Raw genomic sequence first — 25,272 nt, forward strand, 5'->3', positions numbered from 1 at the left:
ACTGTGTTGACCTAAAGACTGACGGACCCATCAGAATAAATATGTGTGCAATCCCGGAAGAATTCTGGCTGATGTTGTTTGGACATTGACCTCGGGGGAGGATGGGGGTTTTTGCTCTCGAAGCTGCAGTCTGGTCGGTGTTTTTGCAGCTGACTGGAATCTCCGCCAAGCCAGGCTGAGCTCTCACGCTTTCTCATGTGCCGTGCAGCTGGCAGTGTGGTGCTGTGGTGAGTAAGGCTGCTCAGTGTTGATGCCGGAGTAACTGGTCCCTGGGCTTTACCGGCTGCGTCAATGGACGTAGTGACCGCCTTCCTTTGTAATGGGATCGAATCCGTCGACCCAGAAAATTGCGCCCCCAGCTTCTACCCTGTTGTGGCTTTTCCCTCACTCTTGGGACATGGACGTCACTGGCTGGATCTTGATTTGTTGCCCGTCCCCAGTTGCCCCCTGAGAAGGTGGAGGAAGAGTTGAACAGTCTCCTTGAACCTATTCCAAGTCCAGATTGTCAGCTAGAAACCAATTCTGTTCTTGTTTGAAAAGGGAAAGATATAAAAGGGACCTAAGGGGCAACCTTTTCATGCAAAGGGTGGTGCGTGTAGGGGATGAGCTGCCAGAGGAGGTGGTGGAGGCTGGTACAATGACAACATTGAAAAGGCATCTGGATGGGTATATGAATAGGAAGGGATTGGAGGGATATGGGCTGGGTGCTGGCAGGTGGGATTAGATTGGGTTGGGATATCTGGTCGGCATGGACGGGTTGGACCGAAGGGTCTGTTTCCATGCTGTACATCTCGATGACTCTTGACTCTATGATTACAGAACACAGTCTTATGTGTATGCTTTCTACCTATCTCTCTCAGACTATTGACAATCTCTACTCTTAAGTGCTCTAGGTAGTGAGCTAAATACCACTGTATCTTAGGAGCAGGATTAGGCCATTCAGCCCCTCAAGTCTGTTCTGCCATTCAGTGAGATCATGGCTGATTTGTGGCTGAACTCCATACATACCTGCCTTTGGCCCATATCCCCTTATACTGCCACTTGTCAAAAACATTGATCTCAGATTTAAAATGAACAACTGAACCAGTATCCACTGCTGTTTGTGGGAGAGATTTCCAAATGCCTACCACTCTATCTGTGTCATAGAGTCATAGAGATGTACACCATGGAAACAGACCCCTCGGTCCAATTCGTCCATGCTGATCAGATATCCCAACCCAAACTAGTCCCACCTGCCAGCACCTGGCCCATATCCCTCCAAACCCTTCTTATTCATATACCCATCCAAATGCCTCTTAAATGCTGTAATTGTACCAGCCTCCACCACTTCCTCTGGCAGCTCATTCCATACATGTACCACCCTCTGTGTGAAAAAGTTGCCCTGTCGGTCTCTTTTATATCTTTCCCCTCTCACCCTAAACCTATGCCCTTTAGTTCTGAATTCCCCAACCCCAGGAAAAAGACTGCCTATTTGTCCTATTCATGCCCCTCATAATTTTGTAAACCTCTATAAGGTCACCCCTCAGCCTCCGAGGCTCCAGAGAAAACAGCCCCAGCCCGTTCAGCCTTTCCCTATAGCTCAAACCCTCCAACCCTGGCAACATCCTTGTGAATCTTTTAGATTAGATTACTTTACAGTGTGGAAACAGGCCCTTCGGCCCAACAAGTCCACACCGATCCGCCATACCCATAACCTAACACTATGGACAATTTAGCATGGCCAATTCACCTGACCTGCACATCTTTAGACTGTGGGAGGAAACCAGAGCACACCCACAGGGAAAATGTGCAAACGCCACACAGTCAGTCACCTGAGGCGGGAATTGAACCCGTGTCTCTGGCGCTGTGAGGCAGCAGTGCTAACCACTGTGCCACCCGTGCCACTCCACATAACTTTCCTGAACCCTTTCAAGTTTCACCACATCTTTCCAATAGGAAGGAGACCAGATTTGCACGCAGTATTCCAACAGTGGCCTAACCAATGTCCTGTACAGCCGCAACATGACCTCCAAACTCCTGGACTCAATACTCTGACCAATAAAAGAAAGCATAAGAAATGCCTTCTTCACTACCCTACCTACCTGTGTCAAAGTGCTTCCTAACATCTCTCCTGACCCGAATTCTCAAACGATGTCCCCTGAGATCTAGAATCCCAAAGCAGTAGAAGTAATTTATTTTTAGCTACCCTGTCTTTTCCTGTTCATTTCTTTCAGGCGTCTATCGCATTATTTCTTAAACGTCTAAATTCTGGGGAAAGTAGGCTGAAATTTGTATCATCTCTCCACATAACTTAATCCTTGAAATCCAGAAATCTGTCCTGTAAACCTCTGCTGTATTCTCTCTCAGGCCAATGTATCCTTCCTCAGATGTAGTGTCCAGATTTGTTCACCATACTCCCAAGTGGGGTTCAACCAGGCCATAACTGCAGCATAACTTCAATAGAGTCATGTGCAGTCATAGAAATACACAACATGGACCTTTGATCCAACTCGTCCATGCCAACCAGATATCCCCACATAATCTAGTTCCATTTGCCAGCACTTGGCCCAGATTCCTCTGAACCCTTCCTATTCATATACCTATTCAGATGCTTTTAAATGCTGTAATTGTACCAGCCTCCACCACTTTCTCTGGCAGCTCATTCCATGCATGCACGACCCTCTGTTGAAAAAAGGTGCCCCTTAGGTCCCTTTTATATCTTTCCCCTCTCACCCTGAACCTATGTCCTCTAGTTCTGGACTCCCCACCCCAGAGAAAAGACCTTGTTTATTTACCCCATCCATGCCCCTCATGATTTTATAAACTTCAATAAGGTCACCCCTCAGCCTCTGATGCTCCAGGGAAAACAGCCTCAGCCTATTCAGCCTCACCCTATAGCTCAAACCCTCCAACCCTGGTAACATTCTTGTAAATCTCTTCTGAACCCTTTCAAGTTTCACAACATCCTTCCGATAGGAAGGAGACCAGAATTGCGTGCAATATTCCAAAAGTGGCCTAACCGATGTCCTGAACAGCCACAACAGTCTCAACTCCTATACTCAATACTCTGGTCAATAAAGGAAAGCATACTAAATGCCTTCTTCACTCTCCTATCTCCCTGTGACTCCATATCCTTGTGTTTGAGTCCTTTAGGTATAAAGACCAGCCTTCTGTAGGCTTTCTCAATTATTTCCTGCAGCTATTTATGCCTCTTTAAAGATTCACGGACTTTAACTTCACACCATCTCAAAATTTCATTTATGGATGTCTTGTGAAAATGGGGTCAGGGATCAGCAGTGACCTTCATTCCTCACTGTCAATAGTTTGTAACATTTGTCAAAGAGGGAGTGTCTGGAAGGCCTGGAGAACTTTCAGCCTTGGGTTGGTGAGCAGTGAGGAACATGCTTACAACGCCGTTGTCAAACAGTCACTACCACCAGTCAACGAGAGACGAGGCTCCCACCCCCGCGATGGTCAATGGAGTCACCGTCATTGAGAAGCTCCATCCTTGAGAGTCCGCCATTGACCAGGCAGCGAACAGAACCAATGGCTATTGGTTCAGTGGTTGACTCAAAGGAAGTTCTCCTACCTCTAAGCCAACCAGTCTTCGTTCAAGACCACCCTCAGGAAGTGATGGCCAGCAATGAGGGGCTGTACGGTGGCTCAGTGGTTAGCACTGCTGCCTGTCAGCACTAGGGGACCCAGGTTCAATTCCAGCCTCAGTGTGGGGAGTTTGCAAGTTCTCCCTGTGTCTGCATGGGTTTCCTCCAGGTGCTCCAGTGTCCGCCCACAGTCCAAAGATATGCAAGTCAGGTGAATTGGCCATGGTAAATTCACCATAGCGTTAGGTGCATTAATCAGGGTTAATTGTAGGGGAATGGGTCTGGGTGGGTTGCTCTTCGGAGGGTTGATATGCACTTGGGCCAAAGGGCCTGCTTCTGCACTGTAGGGAATCTAATCTAATCGTCCAATCAAGTAATTATAAATGGCCATCTTGCAGAGGTGCCAGTGTTGGACTGGGGTGGACAAGGTCAGAAGTCACAATGTTATAGTCCAACACTTTCATTTGAAATCACAAGCTTTTGGAGCGCTGCTCCTTGGTCAGGTGACCTCTCACAAAAAAAAAGGTTACAGAGGCTAGGAATCTTGATAGAGGTGTACAACATGACGAAACGCATATGTAGAGTGGATAATCAGGTGGAATTGGCTATCATGAGGGGGCATAATTTTTACGATGATTTGAGGAAGGTTTTGGGGAGATATCAGAAGTAGGTTCTTTACACAGAGAGTGGTGGGTGTGTGGAATGCACAGCCAGTGGTAGTAGTAGTAGAGGCAGGTATATTAGAGACTTTCAGCAACTCTTGGATAGGCACATGGAAGTTAGTATAATGAAGGGTATGGAGGTTAGTTTGATCTCAGAACAAGATGAAAGTTCAGCACAACATCGAGGGCTGAAGAGCCTGTACTGTGCTGTACTGTTCTATGTTCTAAGTTCTAGGTAATTCACCTTCCTGACTGCCCAAGGTTGATCCACCATTAACAAGGCACGAGTCAAGAGTGTGAGGGACTACTCCCCACTTGCCCCAGATGGGGGCAGCTCCAACAACACTCAAGAAGCTTGACACAAATCAAGGACAAAGCAGTACCCAGCTTGATTGGCACCACATCCACTCCCTCCACCGCAAATCCCTAAGACCATAGGAAATTGGAACAGGAGTAGGCCATTTGGGTCTGCTCCACCATTCAATAGGATAATGGCTGATCCGACATTCCTCATATCCACGATTCCCTGACTGACCAAGAGTCTATCTCAACCTTAGAACAGGACTCTGCCCCCACAGGTCTCTGTGGCAAGGAGTTCCAAAGACTCAGAAACCCTCTAAGGGAAGAACTCCTTCCTCATCTCAGTCTTAAATCGGCCCCCCTTTATTCTGAGACTGTGCCCTCTGGTTAGGGGATTCACTCTCTCAGCATTGATCCTGTCAAGCTCCTTATGAGTCCTGCATGTCCGAATGAGATCACCTCTCATTTTTCTAAACGCCAATAAGTAGAGTCCCAACCTGTTTAGTCTTTGCTCACAAACAATCCCTCCACATCCTGGTCTCTATCGAGTCAACCTTCTCCAGCGAGCTCAGGAGCAGCAGTGTGTACCAACTACAAGATGCAGTGTAGAAACTCACCTACAAAAGCCTGATGTTGGAGGATGGAGATTTCTCAACAAGGTGGACATTTAAAGGAAAACATGCGGGGGAGTCCCATCGCTGGTCATTGAGATGTCTTAACATCGGAAGTTTTGGTCAAAGATGCGGAACGTGATCTCAGCGAGTGCCTGTTCATTGTTGGCTCCAACAAGAGAAAACCCTGAACCCTGGAGAGAATTTCTGAGTCAACCACATCAGATGGATGTATCACTACCTGGTATGGCAACTGTACCATTCAACATCGGAGACAGTTACAGAGAGTGGTAAACTCGGCCTGTGCAATCACAAAGGCCGACATCCCATCCACAGAATCCATCTCCCAGACCCGCTGTCAAGGAAAGGCCGCCAGCATTCTCAAAGATCCATCCCACCCTGGCAATAACCATCGGGGAGAAGGTACAGAAGCCTTAACACACGCACCAGCCGGTTTCACAACAGTTCCTACCCTACTGTTGGTAGAATACTGAATGGACTCACAAACTTTAACATTCGCCTGTAACTGTGTCTTTGTTTTTGCTACTGTTTACCTACTATTTACTTATCTATGTTACTTAACTTTGTGATCTGCCTGTATTGCTCGCAAAACAATGCTTTTCACTGTGCCTCTGTACATGTGACAATAAATTCAATTCAATTCAGAATGGATCCCTTTAATTCTGCCCCTTTATCTCCTTGTTCCACCCAGGGCTCTGCTCGTACTGTGGGGTTTAGGTGACGGGGCGTTGGCCGAAGCTAACCACTCTGGTGTTTATGGTGAGATTTATTTGACAAATTACCAACATGACGATGCTCGGGCGTGGGACATTGAGGTCCCACCGGGATTTGCTGTGGGATTTCACTTCCGCCACTTTGATTTGTCAGCATCTCCGTCATGTAAGCGGCACTATTTGGAGGTACCTCAACTATTTGTCCTGTTATATAGAGATGATGTTCCACTGTGTAGCTTATGGGCAAGTGCTGGCATAGTGGGCGCGTCACTGAGCTCGGAAATCCATGCCAATGTCTTGGAGGGCCAAGCGTTTGCAACTCCACCATAGTATATTGTGGAACTTGAATTCAATAAAAAGGAAATGGGGAATTAAAGCAAGACACAGTCGGCCCAGATGTTGTAAAAGCCCAGATAATAAAATCTGGGATTGAAATCGAGCATCAGTGATGTCGACCCAGATGATGTTATGTGGTCACATGGCCATCACTTCCTGAGGGTGGTCTTGAGGGCAGACTCGTTGGCTCAGCGGTAGCAGAACTTGCATTGAGTCAATAGCTGAACCCAATAGCCATTGGTCCTGTTCATTGTCTGGTCAATGGCGGACTCTCAATGATGAAGTGGCATGGTGGCTCAGTGGTTGGCATCACTGCATCACAGTGCCAGGGACCCGGGTTCAATTCTACCCTTAGGCGACCATCTGTGTGGAGTTTGCACATTCAACCTCATATCTGCGTGTGTTTCCTCCAGGTGCTCTGGTCCACAGTCCAAAGATGTGCAGGCTAGAGTGGATTGCCCATGCTAAATTGCCCATAGTGTTCAGGGATGTACAGGTTAGGTGCATTAATCAGGGGTAAGTGTAGAGTAACGGGGACTGGGTCTGGGTGGGATACTCTTCAGAGGTTCAGTGTGGACTTGCTGGGCTGAAGGGCCTATTTCCACACTGTGGGGATTCTCACTGATGGTGGCTTTCATTGGCCATGGTTGTAAAAGGTTTTGCTTTCCAAAGAGTAGGAGATGAGGACAAATGTCACACTCCCAGAGAGTGTGGAATTCTCTGCCACAGAAAGCAGTTGAGGCCAAAACATTGAATGTTATCAAGAAGGAGGTGGATATAGTTTAGATTAGATTACTTACAGTGTGGAAACAGGCCCTTCGGCCCAACAAGTCCACACTGACCCGCCAAAGCGCAACCCACCCAGACCCACTCCCTTACATTTACCCTTTCACCTAACACTACGGGCAATTTAGCATGGCCAATTCACCTAACCTGCACATTTTTGGACTGTGGGAGGAAACCGGAGCACCCGGAGGAAACCCACGTAGACACAGGGAGAATGTGCAAACTCCACACAGAGAGTCACCTGAGGCGGGAATTGAACCTGGGTCTCTGGCACTGTGAGTTCAAGGGATCAAAGGGTATGGAGAGAACATGGGAATGGGGGCTGAGTTGGATGGTCAACCATGATCCTGTTGAATGGTGAGGATCAGGGCTGAATAGCCTGCTTCCTTTCCTGTTTTCTGTTCCTCAACCCACTAGGGCTAATGTCTGACGCCCTTCCCTGGCCTCCACGTGACTCCAGGCCTGATATGAGCGACATTGAACAGCCTTCTGTGGGCCAAGAAATGCTGGCCCACCCAGGGACACCGTCCAGCTCGTTAAAAACCGCCATAACGCTGACCACATGTCTCAACCTTCCTTGGTCTCCATCACTCCACCATTGGAGGCAGCTATTTCTTGGGAAAGCATGAGAAGTAGGAGCAGGACAAAGGCTATTTAGCCCCTTGAGAGTGCTCTGCCTTCAGCTTCCATGCCCGCTCATCTCTGGAATACCTACCAGAAACAGGGAATCAGACAACAGCACAAGAAATAAGAGATGGATTAGGCTATTCAGCCTCTTGGGCCTGCTATGTCATTCAAATTGATTGCTGCCAATCCTGAGTTTGGATTCTACTTCTCTGCCCATTCTCACATCCCTTAATTTCTCCCAAAAAGTTCCAGCTTTACATAGATTCAGCGATCAAGTATCGACAACACTCCGAAAGCTCGCCACCTTCTGAGGGAAGACATTTCTTCCTATCTCAGTCCAAAATGATCAGTCCCTTGTCCTGAGACTATGCTGCCCACCCCTCCATGATTTTGATTCCCCAATCAGTAGAGACAACCCCAATGCCATCTCAACATCTGCCGTGTCGAACCCCTTCGGAATATTGTGGGTTTCAATGAGATCACCTCCCTAGGACTATTAAACAGACTGTTAACTTAGCTCACTATTACTCCTGAACATGGGGTCCTTTTATTCAGAGCCTTGTAAGATAGTTTCCTCTCTGGCACCTCCATTCCTTTCAACTTCTGGAATTCACTTCAAAACAAGTCATGACTTCATGGTCAGTCATCGAGTCCTAGAGTTAACAGCATGGAAACAGATCCTTTGGTCCAACTTATCCATGCCAACCAGATATCCCAAATTAATCTAGCCCCATTTGCAAGCACTTGGCCCATATCTCCCCAAACCTTTCCTATCCATATACCCATCCAGATGCCTTTTAAATGTTGTAATTGTACCAGCCTCCACCACTTCCACCGGCAGCTCATTCCATCCACACATCAACCTCTGTGTGAAAAAGTTACCCCTCAGGTCTACCTCTCCCTTCCCAATGTATCAGAGTGTTTCAATACACATTTCAACTCATTGAGTCTGTGCCAGAAAGATTTAAGATGAATACAACTATTGGAGAAGTGTTCATGCACACTCTAGACTGCGTTCGCATATACAGGTAGACGATCTTTTATCCAAAATTGCCAGGCCCGGCTGGGTTAACTGTATGCACGCCAAACAACCTTGTTAATGAGAAAAAAACTTCACAAAAAAACTTTTGGATTTCGGAGCTTTTAGGATTTTGGAACTTCAGATAACGGATCGTCTACCTGTACTAACTGCAACATACGACTGTTGTGGATACTGTTATTCACAGTACATGCGTTGCTATAGCGCCTCTCACTCAAGGAACTTGTTTTCCTTTCCCTCTCCCTCTCTCTCTGTCTGAGTTAGAAAACCCAAGTCGGCTGATATTTGACCAAGTCGCTCCCTGGGAATAGCTACCCATGTGCGGAGCCACTCCAAGGTTTTGTGCATGACAAACCATGGCCTGACCTCCCATTCTGGAAGTCACTACCACACACCAGACCACAGATGCCTATACAGAGAGAGAAGAAATAAGAGGGAACACTGCCTGGGAATGGCAGGGGGAGGAAATTGCTTGTCACTTAACTTCTTGGTCATGTTCACTGTTCAAGAAAACTTTCTGACCTTCATTATCCTTTTTGTTTTGAAAAGCCAGACCTTCACAGGATAAGACGTTAAAATCCACTTTTTCTCTACCTAAGATTCCAAACAGTACTAATCGATTTTGAGACTTCACAAAGAGATTGATAGCTGGGAGTGAATGAGAAGCTCCAGCTGACATTAAGCGAGTGTTTTACCCGTCTTCTCCATGCTTTATACCAGGCTTTCGCTGGGAGACAACGGCTGGGCAGACTTTGCGGCAACAGAACCTTAATCCAACTGCACCTTCCAAGCTCAAAATTGACAGCCTCCGGTAACCACATTGTCAAATTGCGCGTGCGTTGCAGGTCGACCAATCAGAAGAGCAGACGGGGATTTACCCTGTTTTATGAAACTGTTGGTAAGGTGATATTAAGGCAGCATGGTTTTAATATACTGGATGCAATTCCCAATTTGTTGGGTCGAAGCATGAGAGGCAGGTGTCTTTAAGGACTGGGAAATTCACCCGTCCAACCCCAGAGGCAAGCCCGCTTTTGAAGAGCCATAGCATACCTACAATGTAGAAGCAGGCCAGTTGGCCCAACAAGTCCACACTGACCCTCTGAAGAGTATCCCATCCCGACCCCTTCCACTACCCTATTACCCCACAAGTCCCATGAATAATGCACCTAACTGACAACCCTGAACACTATGGGCAATATAGCTTGGCCAATTCACCCTAACCTGCGCATCTTTGGACTGTGAGAGGAGGCTGGAGCACCTGGAGGAAACCCACGCAGACACAGGGAGAATGTTGCTAGAAAAGCACAGCAAGTCAGGCAGCATTTGAGGAGCAGGGAAATTGACATTTCGGACAAAAACCCTTCATCAGCTGCCTGACCTGCTGTGCTTTTCCAACACCACTCTAATCTCCAGCACTCATTTTCATCAAATGGAGCACGTGCAAACTCTGCACAGACCGAGGCTGGAATTGAACCCAGGTCCCTGGCACTGTGAGGCTTAGCATCAAGTGTCAATCGACCTCTTAAATGGCCACCCAACTGGCCAATCACACTCAGCCCCCATTCCTCCATAGGGCTGTGATCCAACCCCACCTACAGCTGCCACCCAATCAGAGGGTGACGGAAAGGGGTGTTCTTGACAGTGCACCGGAGCGCCCACATGTAAGGCTCAGGTTGCTAGTGGAACTGCAGCATTGGAGATGCACGTATTTGGTGATGAGGGTTGTGGGCGTGGGTGGGGGTGGGTGGGGTCTTAAGAGAGATGGATGGAGTCAGAGGCAAGCCGAAGTGGCAAACCTCCCCACCACCCCCTCCCACCCCCACCCCCCCACCCCCCCACCCCTTCCAATTCCATGGTGAGGATTTCCCTCGTCCCCTCACAAGAGCTCAAGGGTATCGCCCCTGGGTCGGCCCACCCAATTATTTGCCCCATCAGCCTCACCCCTCCCCCACCACAAACCCCTCTCCCCTGCCCCCACCACCACTACTTATGTTGTTGTTCTCTTATCCTGATAGGGTCAGAGTTGGACACTGTAATTAATATTGCTACCTCATGTCTCTGGTGACTGGCTTCGATTCTACCCTAGGGCAATGACCTGTGTGGAGATCGTATGGTCTCTGCATGGGTTTTCTCCAGGTGCTCCAGTTTCCTCCCAGGATCCAAACATATGCAGGTTAGGGTGGATTGGTTGTGCTTAAATGTCCCATAGTGTCCAGGGTTTTGCAGGGGGTGGGGGCTGGATTGGCAGTGCCAAATTGTCCCATAGTGTCCAGGGATGTGCAGGTTAGGGTGGATTTGCCGTGCCAAATTGTCCCATAGTGTCCAGGGATGTGCAAGTTAGGGTGGTTTGGTCATGCTAAATGTCCCATAGTGTCCAGGGTTTTGCGGGGGGGAGGTGGATTGGCAGTGCCAAATTGTCCCATAGTGTCCAGGAATGTGCAGGTTAGGGTGGATTGGCCGTGCTAAATTGTCCCATAGTACCCAGGGATGTGCAAGTTAGGTGGGTTAGCAATGAGGGTGACAGGGTCTGGATGGGATGCTCTTTGGAGGGTTGGTGTGGACTTGAGGGGCCCAATGGCTGCTTCCACACTGTAAGGATTCATAGAATTCTCTTGGGAAGATTCTGAGTGCTCCCCACTCAAAATCTGAACTGCCTGGGCTGTTAAAAGATGGATTTCTTTCTGGTCCATCAGGACTCCCTCTGCTGGTACAAATGGGTGGCAGCCTTAAGTGGGCTAGTTCTCAATCCACCATAACTGGGGAAGGACTGAGAACGAGATGGCACAGATTTGAGGTGATTGGCAAACCAGACGGTGACGAGACAGCGAGAATTGTTTCTTCACCTTGATGAATGGTTAAGATCTGTAATGAATGGGAGGTAGAATTGAATCTTTGAGGATGGAATCAGATTAGTATGTGAAATGAAGAAATGTGCAGTGTTGCAGGGAGAATGGCATTATGTCAATAGTTCCTGCAGAGAGTCAGCACAGGGGAGTCGATGGTCTTGTGGTGTTATTATTGTTAATCCAGAGACCCAGGTAACACTCTGGGGATCCAAGTTCAAATCCTGCCATGGTAGATGGTCAGGATATGTGGAATTAAGAAGCTAATGATGATTATGAATCCATTGCTGATTGTTGGAAAAACCCACCTGGTTGACTAATGTTCTTCAAGGAAGGAATCTGCCATCCTTACCATGTCTGGCCTACATGTGATTCCGGACCCACAGCAATGTGGTTGACTCTCAACTGCCCTCTGGGGCAATGAGGGGATGGGCAATAAATGCTACCTGGCCAGCGACACCCTCATCCTGTGAACTAATAAAGGAAAATAAAAACAAGTTAAATAGCCTCTATCCTGGTAACCGCATTCTGAAATGGATTGTTAATGGAGAAACATGCCAACTTTTCCCCCTTTCAACCAGATATTGATGAATGTGGCTTTCGTTCAAAAGTGGAGTCGGTATGTGACCATGTTTGCCACAATTATATTGGAGGATATCGGTGTTACTGTCACCATGGATACAGTCTTCAGAGCGACAAGAAGACATGCAAAGGTAATGTGGACATTAAGTGATGTCTCACAATTTCAATACGGTACACCCTTTAGAAGACACAGTTGTGAAGGTGTGATGGTCCCCACCTTAACTGAGACAAGTTGAAGCATAGTGTGCCAAAGGGAATGTCTTGAAGAGGGCATTCAGCCATAGAGAGTCATCGAGTCATCGAGATGTACGGCACAGAAACAGACCCTTCGGTCCAGCCCATCCATGCCGACCAGATATCCCATCCCAATCTAGTCCCATTTGCCAGCACTTGGCCCATATCCTTCCAAATCCTTCCTATTCATATACCCATCCAGATGCCTTTTAAATTTTGCAATTGTACCAGCCTCCACCACTTCCTCTGGCAGCTCATTCCATACATGCACCACCCTCTGTGTGAAAAAGTCGTCCCTTCGGTCTCTTTTATATCTACCCCCCTCCCAACCCTAAACCTATGCATCCACACCAGGGAAAAGACCTTGTCCATCTATCCTATCTATGCACTTCATGATTTTATAAACCTCTATAAGGTCTCCCCTCAGCCTTCAACGCTCCAGGGAAAACAGCCCCAGCCTATTCAATCTCTCCCTGTAGCTCAAATCCTCCAACCCTGGCAACATCCTTGTAAATCTTTTCTAAACCTGTTCAAGTTTCACAACATCCTTCTGACAGGAAGGAGACCAGAATTGCACGCAATATTCCAACAGTGGCCTAACCAATGTCCTGTACAGCTGCAACATGACCTCCCAACTCCTGTACTCAATACTCTGACCAATAAAGGAAAACATACCAAACGCTTTCTTCACTATCCTATCTACCTGGGACTCCACTTTCAAGGAGCTATGTACCTGCACTCCAAGGTCTCTTTGTTCAGCAACACTCCCTATGACCTTATTATTAAGTATATAAATCTGCTAAGATATGCTTTCTCAAAATGCAGCACCTTGTATTTATCTGAATTAAACTCCATCTGCCAATCATCAGTCCATTGGCCCATCTGATCAAGATCCCATTGTAATCTGAGGTAATCTTCTTTGCTATCCATTACACCTCCAATGTTTGTATCATCTGCAAACTTACTAACTATTCTTTCTATGTTCATATCGAAATCATTTATGTAAATGATGAAAGGTAGTGGACCCAGCACCGATCTTTGTGGCACTCCACTGGTCACAGGCCTCCAGTCTGAAAAACAACCCTCCACCACCACCCTCTGTCTTCTACCTTTTAGCCAGTTCTGTATCCAAATGGCTAGTTCTCCCTGTATTCCATGAGATCTAACCTTGCTAATCAGTCTCCCATGGGGAACCTTGTCGAACACCTTACTGAAGTCCATATAGATCACATCCACCACTCTGCACTCATCAATCCTCTTTGTTACTTCTTCAAAAAACTCAATCAAGTTTGTGAGACATGACTGCCCACGCACAAATCCATGTTGACTATCCCTAATCAGTCCTTGCCTTTCCAAATACATATACATTCTGTCCCTCACGATTCCCTCCAACAACTTGCCCACCACCAAGGTCAGGCTCACCGGTCTCTAGCTCCCTGGCTTATCTTTACCACCCTTCTTAAACAGTGGTTCCACTTTAGCCAACCTCCAGTCTTCTAGCACCTCACCTGTCACTATCGATGATATAAATATCTCAGCAAGGGGCCCAGCAATCACTTCCATAGTTTCTCACAGAGTTCTAGGGTACACCTGATCAGGTCTTGGGGATTTATCCACCTTTCTGCATTTAAAGACATCCAGCATTTCCTCCTCAGTAATATGGACATTTTTCAAGATGTCACCATCTATTTCCCCACATTCTATATCTTCCATGTCCTTCTCCACAGTAAATACTGATGCAAAATACTCGTTTAGTATCTCCCCCATCTCCTGCGGCTCCACACAAAAGTCACCTTTCTGATCATTGTAGGACACTATTGTTTCCCTAGTTACCCTTTTGTCCATAATGTATTTGTAAAATCGCTTTGAATTCTCCTTAAATCTATTTGCCAAAGCTATCTCATGTCCCCTTTTTGCCCTCCTGATTTCCCTCTTCTAAGGATTCACTCGATCTATCCTGTCTATACCTGACATATGCTTCCTTCTTTTTCTGAACCTAGCCCTCAATTTCTCTTGTCATCCAGCATTCCCAACACCTACCAGCCTTTCCTTTCACCCTGACAGGAATATACTGTCTCTGGATTCTCGTTAGCTCATTTCCCATCTTCCAGCCGTCCCTTTACCGGCAAACATTTGCGCCCAATCAGTTTTTGAAAGTTCTTGCCTAATACCGTCAAAAGCCTTCCTCCAATTTAGAACTTCAGCTTTTAGATCTGGTCTATCTTTTTCCATCACTATTTTAAAACGAATAGAATTATGGTCGCTGGCCCCCAAGTCCTTGGGCCTCTACTGTTTGTAATTTTTATTAATAACTTGGATGAGGGGATTGAAGGATGGGTCAGCAAGTTTGCAGACGACACAAAGGTTGGAGGTGTCGTTGACAGTATAGACGGCTGTTGTAGGCTGCAGCGGGACATTGACAGGATGCAGAGATGTGGCAGATGGAGTTCAACCTGGCTAAATGCGAGGTGATGCATTTTGGAATGTCGAATTTGAAAGCCGAGTACAGGATTAAGGATAGGATTCTTGGCAGTGTGGAGGAACAGAGGGATCTTGGTGTGCAGCTACGTAGATCCCTTAAAATGGCCACCCAAGTGGACAGGGTTGTTAAGAAAGCATATGGTGTTTTGGCTTTCATTAACAGCGGGATTGAGTTTAAGAGTCCTGAGATCTTGTTGTAGCTCTATAAAACTTTGGTTAGTCCGCACTTGGAATACTGCGTCCAGTTCTGGTCACCCTATTATAGGAAAGATGTGGATGCTTTGGAGATGGTTCAGAGGAGGTTTACCAGGATGCTGCCTGGACTGGAGGTCTTATCTTATGAGGAGAGGTTGACTGAGCTCGGACTTTTTTCATTGAAGAAAAGGAGGAGGAGAGGGGACCTAATTGAGGTATACAAGACAATGAGAGGCATAGATAAAGTCGATAGCCAGAAACTATTTCCTAGGGCAGAAATGACTAACACGAGGGGTCATAGTTTTAAGCTGGTTGGAGAAAGGTATAGAGGGAATGTCAGAGGCGGATTCTTTACACAGAGAGTTGTGAGAGCATGGAATGCATTGCCATCAGCAGTTGTGGAAGCAAGGTCATTGGGGACATTTAAGAGACTACTGGACATGCATATGGTCACAGAAATTTGAGGGTGCATACATGAGGCTCAGTGGTCAGCACAACATCGTGGGCTGAAGGGTCTGTTCTGTGCTGTACTGTTCTATGTTCTATGTTCTATGTTCTAAGTGCTCCCCCACTGACATCCCAGTTACCTGCCCTGCTTTATTTCCTAAGAGTAGGTCAAGTTTTGCACCTTCTCTAGTAGGTACATCCACATACTGAATCAGAAACGTTTCTGGTACACACTCAACAAATTCCTCTCCATCTAAACACTTAACACTATGGCAGTCCCAATCTACGTTTGGAAAGTTAAAATCCCCTACCATAACCATGCTATTATTCTTACAGATAACTGAAATCTCCTTACAAATTTGTTTCTCAATTTCTCTATGACTATTCGGGGGTTGATAATACAATCCCAATAAGGTGATCATCCCTTTCTTATTTCTCAGTTCCACCCAAATAACTTTCCTTGATGTATTTTTGGGAATATCCTCCCTAAGTACAACTGTAATGCTATCCCTTAATAAAAACGCCACTCCTCCTCCTCTCTTGCCTCCCTTTCTATCCATCCTGTAGCATTTGTATCCTGGAACATTAGGCTGCCAGTCCTGTCCATCCCTGAGCCATGTTTCCATAATTGCTATGATATCCCAGTCCCATGTTCCTAACCATATGCCCTGAGTTCATCTTCCTTCCCTGTTAAGCCTCTTGCATTGAAATAAATGCAGTTTAATTTATCAGTCCTATCTTGTTCTCTGTTTTGTCCCTGCCTGCGCTGACTGTTTGACTTGCTTCTGTTCTCAACTGTATCAGTCTTACTATCCCCTTGGGTCCCACCTCCCCACACCTTACTAGTTTATATCCTGCCAGAAAGCTCTAGCAAATCTCCCTGCCGGTATATTAGTCCCCTTCCAATTCAGGTGCAATCCATCCTTCTTGTACAGGTCACTTTTACCCCAGAAGAGATTCCAATGATCCAAAAATGTGAGTCGTTCTCCCATACACCAGCTCCTCAGCCAGGCATGCATCCACTCTATCCTCCTATTCCTACCCTCACTAGCTCATAGCACTGGGAATAATCCAGATATTACTACCATTGAGGACCTTCTTTTTACATTCCGGCCTAACTCTCCATATTCTCCAGCATCTCATCCTTTTCCCTTCCTATGTCCTTGGTCCCAATGTGTACAATGACCTCCTGCTGGTCCCTCTCCCCCTTGAGAACATTCTGCACCCTCTCTGAGACATCCTTGATCCTGGCACCAGGGAGACAACACACCATTCTGATTTTTTGTTGCTCATCACAGAAACATCTGTCTGTGTCTCTGACTGGAGAGTCCCCTAATACACCAACTTCCCCCTCATTGTATTAGAGCCAGTCTTGATACCGTAAACTTGACTATTCATGCTACATTCCCCTGAGAATCCCCCACTCCCTACATTTTCTAAAACAGCATGTTTGTAATGGGGATAGCCACAGAAGACTCCTGCACCAACTGCCTACCCCTCCTACATTTCCTGGAGTTAACCCGTCTACCTGACTGTTTCTGCGGCTTTTCTCACTTTCTATAACTGCCATCCATCACATCCCCTTGCTCTTGTAAATTCCTCTGCTTCGAGCTGTCGCTCCAACCGATCCATTCGATCTGATAGGATTCGCAACCAACGACATTTGTTGCCGATATAATCCTCAGTAACACGTAAACTCTCCCTAAACTTCCACATCCAACAAGAAGAGCATATCACTCGACTATAAGCCATTTTTTTTCTTCTTCCAACCAAAGACCCAGAAAATATCACTGTCTTATTCCTCCTGGCTAACTTAATACTTATGACTTCAGAGACATATCTCAATAAAACCTCGAATCAATAAAGAACCCACTCTACTCATATTGTAGATTTACCCCAAGGCCTCAGTTAAAACTATCACTTATCTCTTTCTGTACTGTGACCTCTCCCAACAGGGTCCTCCAAGATTAGTTGTGAATTTCACTGTTTGTTAATTTTCCCAGACGGACTCCGATGTCCAGAGGTACATGAAACCAAACAGCAAAGGCAGTAACTGTGCAGGTTCACTGCTGTGTCAGTTAGCAGTGTGTGTCTCCCACTCTCTCTCTATCTCTCTCCCCTGCACAGACCATGTGTTTCCTTTGTCTGTCCTTCTCCCTTTCAAACATGCTGTTGTTTTGACTTTCATTTTTCTCCAAAGTTCCAAAACAATGCAACAGCATATAAAACAGTAATTGCTGCTCCTGGAATTCGAGGAAATCACCTCCAACACCTAAAATACCTCAAAAAAGGAGCAGCCTGTTACAGCCGGAAATCTTTCCCATCCTCCATCCCCACTGAGTCTTCTCTGCCATTCAATCATAGAGTCCCACAGCATGGAAACAGACCCTTCGGTCCAACCAGTCCATGGCGAACATAATCCCAAACTAAGCTAGTCACTTGCCTGCTCCTGGCCCATGTCCATTCCCAGCTGGTATTTTTCTCAACCCCATTCTTCTGCCTTCTCTCATTTTACCCTTGCCCCCTTTATTAATCAAGAACCCACCAATTTCTATCTTCAAGGCACTCAATGACTTGCCCTCCACAACCCTCTGCGGTCATGAGTTCCACAGAGTCCCCAGCCTCTGGATGAAGAAATTCCTCCTCATCTCTGAGAACATAGAATGGAGAACGCTACAGATAGTACAGGCCCTTCAATCCACGATGTTGCGCCGGCCTGTGAAATCTGATGCCCATCTAACCTGCACCGTTCCATTATTATCCGCATGTATGTCCAATGCCCATTTAAATGCCCTTAATGTCGGTGAGTCTACTACTGTTGCAGGCTGGTCGCTCCATGCCCCTACTACTCTCTGAGCAAAGAAGCTACCGCTGATATCTGTCCTAAATCTATCACTTATCTATCTCAGTGCTAAAGCATTGCCCCTTCACTCTGAGGCTGTGCCCTCGGCTCCTAGTCTTTCTGACCAGTGGAGACCCCTTCTCCTTGTCCACTCTATCCAGACCTCTTGGTTCAATCAGATCCCCCTCACCCCCATCCTTCTAAACCCCAGAGTCCTCAACCGTTTGCCATATGACAACTCTTCATCCCCGGGATCATTCTTGTGAACCCCCTCTGGACACCCCCGTCCAAGGCCAGCACACCCTTCCTTAGATGTGGGGTCCAAAACTGCTCACGGTATTCCAAATGTGGTCTGACTAGAGCCTTATACAGCCTCAGCAGTAATTTAACAATGCAGTTGGCGATTAATTCTCGCCAGTTTTAGGATAAGATTTATAGACAGTGCCATTGGTATGGCCAGATGAGCAGGCCAAGGGATCAATGGAATGAACGCTTGGCGGTTTTCTGTTCCAGTCGTGGACTGTGGTCCCCCTTCTGATCTCGAAAGTGGAAGCTACGAGTACATCACCAAGCGGGACGAGACCCTGCTCCATTCAGTCGTCAGATACAAGTGCAAGGAGGTGTATTACACAATGGTGGGCGGAGGAGATGGTAAGGCACGTGGATGCGGGGAGGTGATAAGGAGGGCAGGCACACACACACACACATACTCAGACAGACGTGCACACACGCACACACTCACACACACAGACACACACACGCACACTCTCAGACAGACATGCACACACGCACACACTCACACAGACAGACATACACACACACTCTCTCAGACAGACGTACGCACACACACACAGACATACACACACATACATACACACACACACATGCATTCACACAGACAGACATGCACACACACACAGACATACACTCACAGACACACTGTTAGACAGAGATGCACACACACACACTCGCACAGACAGACATATATATACACACACACACACACTTTCACACAGAACATACTCTCACACACACAAACTCACACACAGGCAGACATATACAGAAATACACACACAGATGTGCACACACACGCACTCAGACACACACATAGATAGACACACACAGACGCACACACTGTCAGGACTCCCCCAGCTACCCAGAGAGATGTGGAAATGGATATCAGAGAAGCCCACCCGTGTTCTGTACAGCAAGATCCAACAAACACTTTGTTGCCATGGCTTTTCTGGCCATTGGCTGCCTAAAGTGTGAGTATGTGTGGGAGGGGAGAGAGGTGGCGGGGAATGTTAGAGCAGGGAGGGTGATGCATTTCGGGTGAGCCGTCACCACTCCCTACCTTTCCTGCAATGGCATGGAGGTGGGGGGGGGGGGGGGGAGGGTCGCGAGAGTCGGTCTGGATGTCCCCCCCCCCCCCGCCCCATCCCACCCACCCAGCCTCTGGAGACAGGCTTGGGCCCACGTCCAGGCTCTTTGGCATGTCCGCAGGCTCGATGTACCTTGGCTCGTCACCTGCTGAAGAGGTGCCCCACCTTTTAATGTCCCTCTCTCTGTTATTTCCTCCCCTTCTGTCCTCCTCAGGGCAGTATACCTGCCAGGCGAACGGGAAATGGATGAATAGCGAATCAGGTGACGCCCTCCCATCGTGCAAGCCAGGTGAGTGAATGGCACATTCCACCATCCCTTCAACATGGGCAATGCCATCCTTCCAAAAGATGCCCCTCATTATTTTGTAATACCACCGGGACCTTGGCAGCAATAACAGAATAAAAGGATAGGGAGAGAGGAAGGGAATTGGAGGGAGAAATAAGATATAGCACCCACATTCTTCTTTCCAATTCTGGGGGTCTCTGTGGCCTTTCACTCCAAGGGCACTTGGGTGCAAATGTGGGTTTTGTTCTCTACCCATCCATCATTGCCCGTCCCCAATTGCCCCCTGAACTCCGCAGCTTTTCCAGGCCATTTCAGAGTCAACGCCATTAGCGACAGGGCCTGGAGTCACCTCTAAGGCCACAGATGTCCATCCCAACAGCGCATTGACGAACCAGATAGAGTTTTCCAACAGCACTCCATGATACGGCCAGTGCCCAAGGCGAGAGTTGGTATCCCAGATTTAATCAGATCAAATAACGACAGTTGCCCTCGGTGAGATTCGAGCTCAGGCATCCGTAACCATTAGCCTGGCGTCTCTGGATGACTGGCCTGTTGGTACTATCACTGTAGCGGAGGGAACGAAATTCCGGCGATGTGTAAAAAGAGGCAGATGATCTGCCATTGCCAGCGCCTGGTGAGATAGGATAGGCCATTCGGCCCCTCGAGCCAGCTCTAACCTTCAGTAAGATCATGACCGATCTGATTGTGGGTTGACTCCCATGTTCCCAGTCACCCCACTGGTTCCCATCTCTCATGAGAATCTGACTTAAAAATATTCGATGAACCCACCCCTCTCCACTGCCTTCTGAGCACATAACTTTCATTGTTCCTTCAAAGTGGAGTCGCAGGTAGACGGGGGGGCTGCGGTGGGGGGGCAGTGGGGGAAGATGGCTTTTGGTATGCTTGCCTTTATTGGTCAGTGATTTGAGTACAGGAGTTGGGAGGTCATATTGTGGCTGTACAGGACATTGCTTAGGCCACTTTTGGAATACTGCATTTAATTCTGGTCTCCCTGCTACAGGAAGGATGTTGTGAAACTTGAAAGAGTCCAGAAAAGGTTTACAAGGATGTTGCTGGGATTAGAGGGTTTGAGCTGCAGGGAAAGGCTAAATAGGCTGGGACTGTTTTCCCTGGAGTGTCGAGGGGTCGGGGAGTCCAAAACTAGAGGGTACAGTTTTAAGGTGAAAGGGGAAAAGATGTTAAAAGGGATCTAAGGGGCAACTGTTTCACGCAATGGGTGGTATGTGTGTGGAATGAGCTGCCAGAGGAAGTGGTGGAGGCTGGTACAATTGCAACATTTAAAAGGCATCTGGATGGGTATATGAATAGGAAGGGTTTAGAGTGATATGGGCCACTTGCTGGCAAATGGGACTAGATTAGGTTGGGATAGTTGGTCAGCATGGCTGAGTTGGGGCAAAGGGTCTGTTCCTTGTGTTGTACATCTCCATGACTCTGTAACCATCTGAGAGAAAGATCGCTTCTCCTCTCTCTCTGCCCTGACAGGAAAACCCCTCGTTTTGAACCAACAGACAAGGGCCTGCCGCTTTTCCCCATCCACCTTTTCGAATCTGCTCAGAGAGTCATCTCAGTGGAGATCTTACTCTGGGACTGCGCCCAAATTCCCCATTTTCTGCCAGTGAGCTTCGGTCCTGTTGCCCTCTGGTCCCTGAACCTATCGCAACCTGGATACAATCATTTCCTTTGTAATGTGTAGGTACGAAAGTCAGAGATAGGAACAAAAGGAGGATTTTGTTTGTTGAGTCATACAGGACAGAAACGGGCCCTTCAGCCCACTGTGCGTGTGTGCTAACCCATAAGCACCACTCAGTACCATTTACCTGCTCTTCATCCATAGTTGGCTGACATTTAACTTTTCGCTTCTTAAATGTTACGTGAGCCTCCACCATATTCTTAAGCTGAGCCTTCCTCATTTCTATCACCCTCTGAGTGAAACCATAATCCTCTCAGTCCTCACCTTAAACTTGTGTCCTCTGGTCTCAGACAAAGGTAAAACATTCTCACCCTCTGTCCTGTCTACGTTGCTCATAGTTTTGGATAATGCAGTCAGATCTCCCCTTCTCCAGAGAAAACAAACCCAGCCTATCCTTATGACTGAGACTTTCCAACCCAGGCAACATCCAGGCAAATCTCCTCTGCATACTCTTGAATGAGACCGTCTCCTTCCGATAGTGTCTCGACCAGAACTGCACACAGTATTCCACCTGTGGCCGAACCAATGTTTTGGGCCGGTATGGTGGCTTAGTGGTCGGCATTGACACCTCACAGAGCCAGGGACCTGGGTTCGATTCCAGCCTCGGGCGACTGTCTGTGTGGAGTTTGCACATTCTCCCTGTGTCTGTGTGGGTTTGCTCCATTTCCTCCCACAGTCCAAAGATGTGCATGTTAGGGTGGATTGGCCATGCTACATTGTCAAGAGTGTGGTACTGGGAAAGCACAGCAGGTCAGGCAGCATCCAAAGAACAGCGTGATCAATATTTCGAGCAAAAACCCTTCATCAGGAATTTTGCCCAAAAAGATTTTTGGGTTTTGCCTGAAACATCAATTCTCCAGTTCCTTGGATGCTGCCTGACCTACTGTGCTTTTCCAGCACCACACTCTCAACTCTGATCTCCAGCATCTAGAGTCCTCACTTTCACCATAGTGTCCAGGGATGTGCAGGTTAGGGTGGATTGGCCGTGCTAAATTGTCCCATAGTGCCCAGGGATGTGCAGATTAAAGTGGTTTGGCTGTGCTAAATTGTCCCATAGTGCCCAGAGATGTGCAGGTTAGGGTGGATTGGCCATGCTAAATTGTCCCATGGTGCCCAAGGATGTGCAGGTTAGGAGGGATTGGCCATGCTCAATTGTCCCATGGTGCCCAGGGATGTGCAGGTTAGGAGGGATTGGCCATGCTCAATTGTCCCATGGTGCCCAAGGATGTGCAGGTTAGGAGGGATTGGCCATGCTCAATTGTCCCATAGTGCAGGAATGTGCAGGTTAGGGTGGATTAGTCATGGGAAATGCAGGGTTACAGGGATGGGGTGGGTCTGAGTGGGATGCTGGTCGGAAGGTAAGTGTGGACTCGATGGGCCGAATGACCTGCTCCCACACTGTAGGGATTCCAATCAATGATATTAACATCCTTCCTGTAGCATGGTGACTAGAATTGTACACAGTACAGCTGTGGGAGATGATGAACTAGCTCTATTATTGCTGGACTGTTAATCCAGAGACCCAGGTAAATGTCTGGAATTAGGAATTTAACGGTGATCATGAATCCAAATGTCGGAAAAACCCATCTGGCTCACTGATGTCATTTAGGGAAAGTGACTGCCATCCTTACCTGGTCTGGCCCACATGTGACTCCAGACCCAGAGCAATGTGGTTGACTCTCAACTGCCCTCTGGGGCAATAAATGCTGGTCTGACCAGCAACGCCTTCCTCCTGTGAATGAATAAAGAAAAATAAACTCCAACTGCGACCTTACCAATGTCCTGTACAGCCACAACATGACATCCTTCCAGGAGAAAGTGAGGACTGTAGATGCTGGAGATCAGAGTCGAGATTAGAGTGGTGCTGGAAAAGCACAGCCGGTCAGGCAGCATCAGAGGAGCAGGAGGGTCAACATTTCGAGCATAAGCTCTTCATCAGGAATGTCCTTCCAGTCTCAGTGACATCTTTGTGTATCTTCTCTGCCCCCTTCCCATGTTAATAAGATGCTTCCCACAGCAGAGCGACCAAAACCGTATGCAGTGCTCCCGATGCGGCCTAGCTCACGGCCTGCCCAATTGCAATGTGACGTCCCTCCCGCCTCTCGGAAAACCTTTTCCGCCCCCCCCCCCCTCCTTTGATCCCAGTCAAACGACAATCTGGGATATCCGGGGAGCGAGCCCTCTCCGAATTGTGACTCTGGGTCACGACCCCACTACCCCCTAACTCCCCCACCCAATCACGGTTCCACCGTACCACCGCGATATCCATAACATTCTCTCCTCTCCTCGTTGGCAGTGTGCGGGAAACCAGCAGTGCCCCCATCTCTAGCCCAGCGTATCCTCGGAGGGCATCCGGCCGAAGTGGGCAGCTTCCCCTGGCACGTGTACTTCGAGAGCACCGTGTGTGGCGGGGCCCTGGTGTCTGACCGCTGGGTGCTGACCAGCGCCACGTGTGTGGAAGGCGCCGGGGGTGTGCTGCGCCTGTTCGCCGGCGGAATCGACCTAAACTCCCCAGAGGGCTGGCGGGGCCCGCTGGAGGCACAGCAGATCGTGCGGCACCCGAGCTTCGGCGGGCGCCGAGCCGGCTTCGAAGGCGACGTGGCGCTGGTCAGGCTTGGGAGCCGGGTGGAGGCCGGGCGCCACCTCTCGCCCGTCTGCCTGCCCTCCCGGCGTTCCGGCTCCCGACCCGCGGCGGGCAAGGTGGGCTACATCTCCGGGTTCGGGAGGACGGAACGCTTCGCCCAGAGCGACGTCTTGATGTTCGCCGCTGTGCCGGTGGTGGAGGGGGTGCGGTGCGGGAACCTCTCCTCCTCCGCCCGCCACGGTGGTGCCCAGCTCACCAACAACATGCTGTGCGCCGGGAGCCCAGGCATCGATGCCTGCACGGGTGACGGTGGAGGGGCCTACGTCTTTGAGGACCCACTGAAGCCTGACACCTACTATGTCGCCGGGATAGTGTCCTGGGGGATTCAGTGCGGGGCTTATGGGATCTACACTAACGTCATCAACTACCTCGACTGGATCGAGAAGACGATGGCTGAGGAGGGCGATGGTCAGAACTGAATTCTCCCCCGGGATAAGCTGCACTGGAGCTCCGCGATATCGCTTACCAATAAAATGCCTCTAATGAAAAAGAGACATGAGCCCTTCTTTCTGCTGCATGGTTCTGCTGGGTACACTGCTTTTGGACATCTGAATAGACCCCTCAAATCTAATGTCACTCTTTGCGGACCTTCTTTGCAGCTGTATTTCTCTGTTCTGTCACCCTCTGATCATAGATATAAAAAGGACCTAAGGGGCAACTTTTTCACGCAGAGGGTGGTACGGGTATGGAATGAGCTGCCAGAGGAAGTGATGGAGGCTGGTACAATTACAATATTTAAAAGGCATCTGGATGGGTATATGAATAGGAAGAGTTTAGAGGGATATGGGCCAAGTGCTGGCAAATGGGACTAGTTTGGGTTGGGATATCTGGTCAGCATGGACGAGTTGGACCAAAGGGTCTGTTTCTGTGCTGTACAGCACAATGACTCTGTGACTCTTTGTTTGCTGCAGTCTGCCCATGCAACACGCAAAACAAAACTTTCCACTGT

The 25,272-nt window shown here is 48.2% G+C and overlaps 1 protein-coding gene across 3 annotated transcripts; it reads left to right on the forward strand.

The window, feature by feature from the left end:
• Window positions 1-90: 90 nt before the first annotated feature.
• LOC148136898 (complement C1s subcomponent-like) lies at window positions 91-24,815 on the forward strand. 3 transcript variants are annotated; one of them, XM_087983045.1, is made up of 7 exons: window positions 91-227; window positions 5,867-6,074; window positions 9,397-9,574; window positions 12,101-12,232; window positions 18,814-18,951; window positions 19,897-19,971; window positions 23,976-24,815. In XM_087983045.1, exons 1-7 carry the CDS (start codon window positions 196-198, stop codon window positions 24,740-24,742), a joined length of 1,530 nt encoding a protein of 509 aa, XP_087839171.1. In that variant the 5' UTR covers window positions 91-195; the 3' UTR covers window positions 24,743-24,815. The 3 variants fall into 3 exon arrangements, with proteins under 3 accessions (XP_087839171.1, XP_087839173.1, XP_087839174.1); XM_087983047.1 differs by having other exon boundaries at window positions 5,867-6,054; XM_087983048.1 differs by lacking the exons at window positions 18,814-18,951; window positions 19,897-19,971.
• The last annotated feature ends 457 nt before the right edge of the window (window positions 24,816-25,272 follow it).

Source organism: Chiloscyllium plagiosum, unplaced genomic scaffold, assembly GCF_037043375.1.
Source record: "Chiloscyllium plagiosum isolate Xiang-an unplaced genomic scaffold, Cpla_swu_hap1 HiC_scaffold_44, whole genome shotgun sequence".
Lineage (NCBI taxonomy): Eukaryota > Metazoa > Chordata > Chondrichthyes > Orectolobiformes > Hemiscylliidae > Chiloscyllium > Chiloscyllium plagiosum.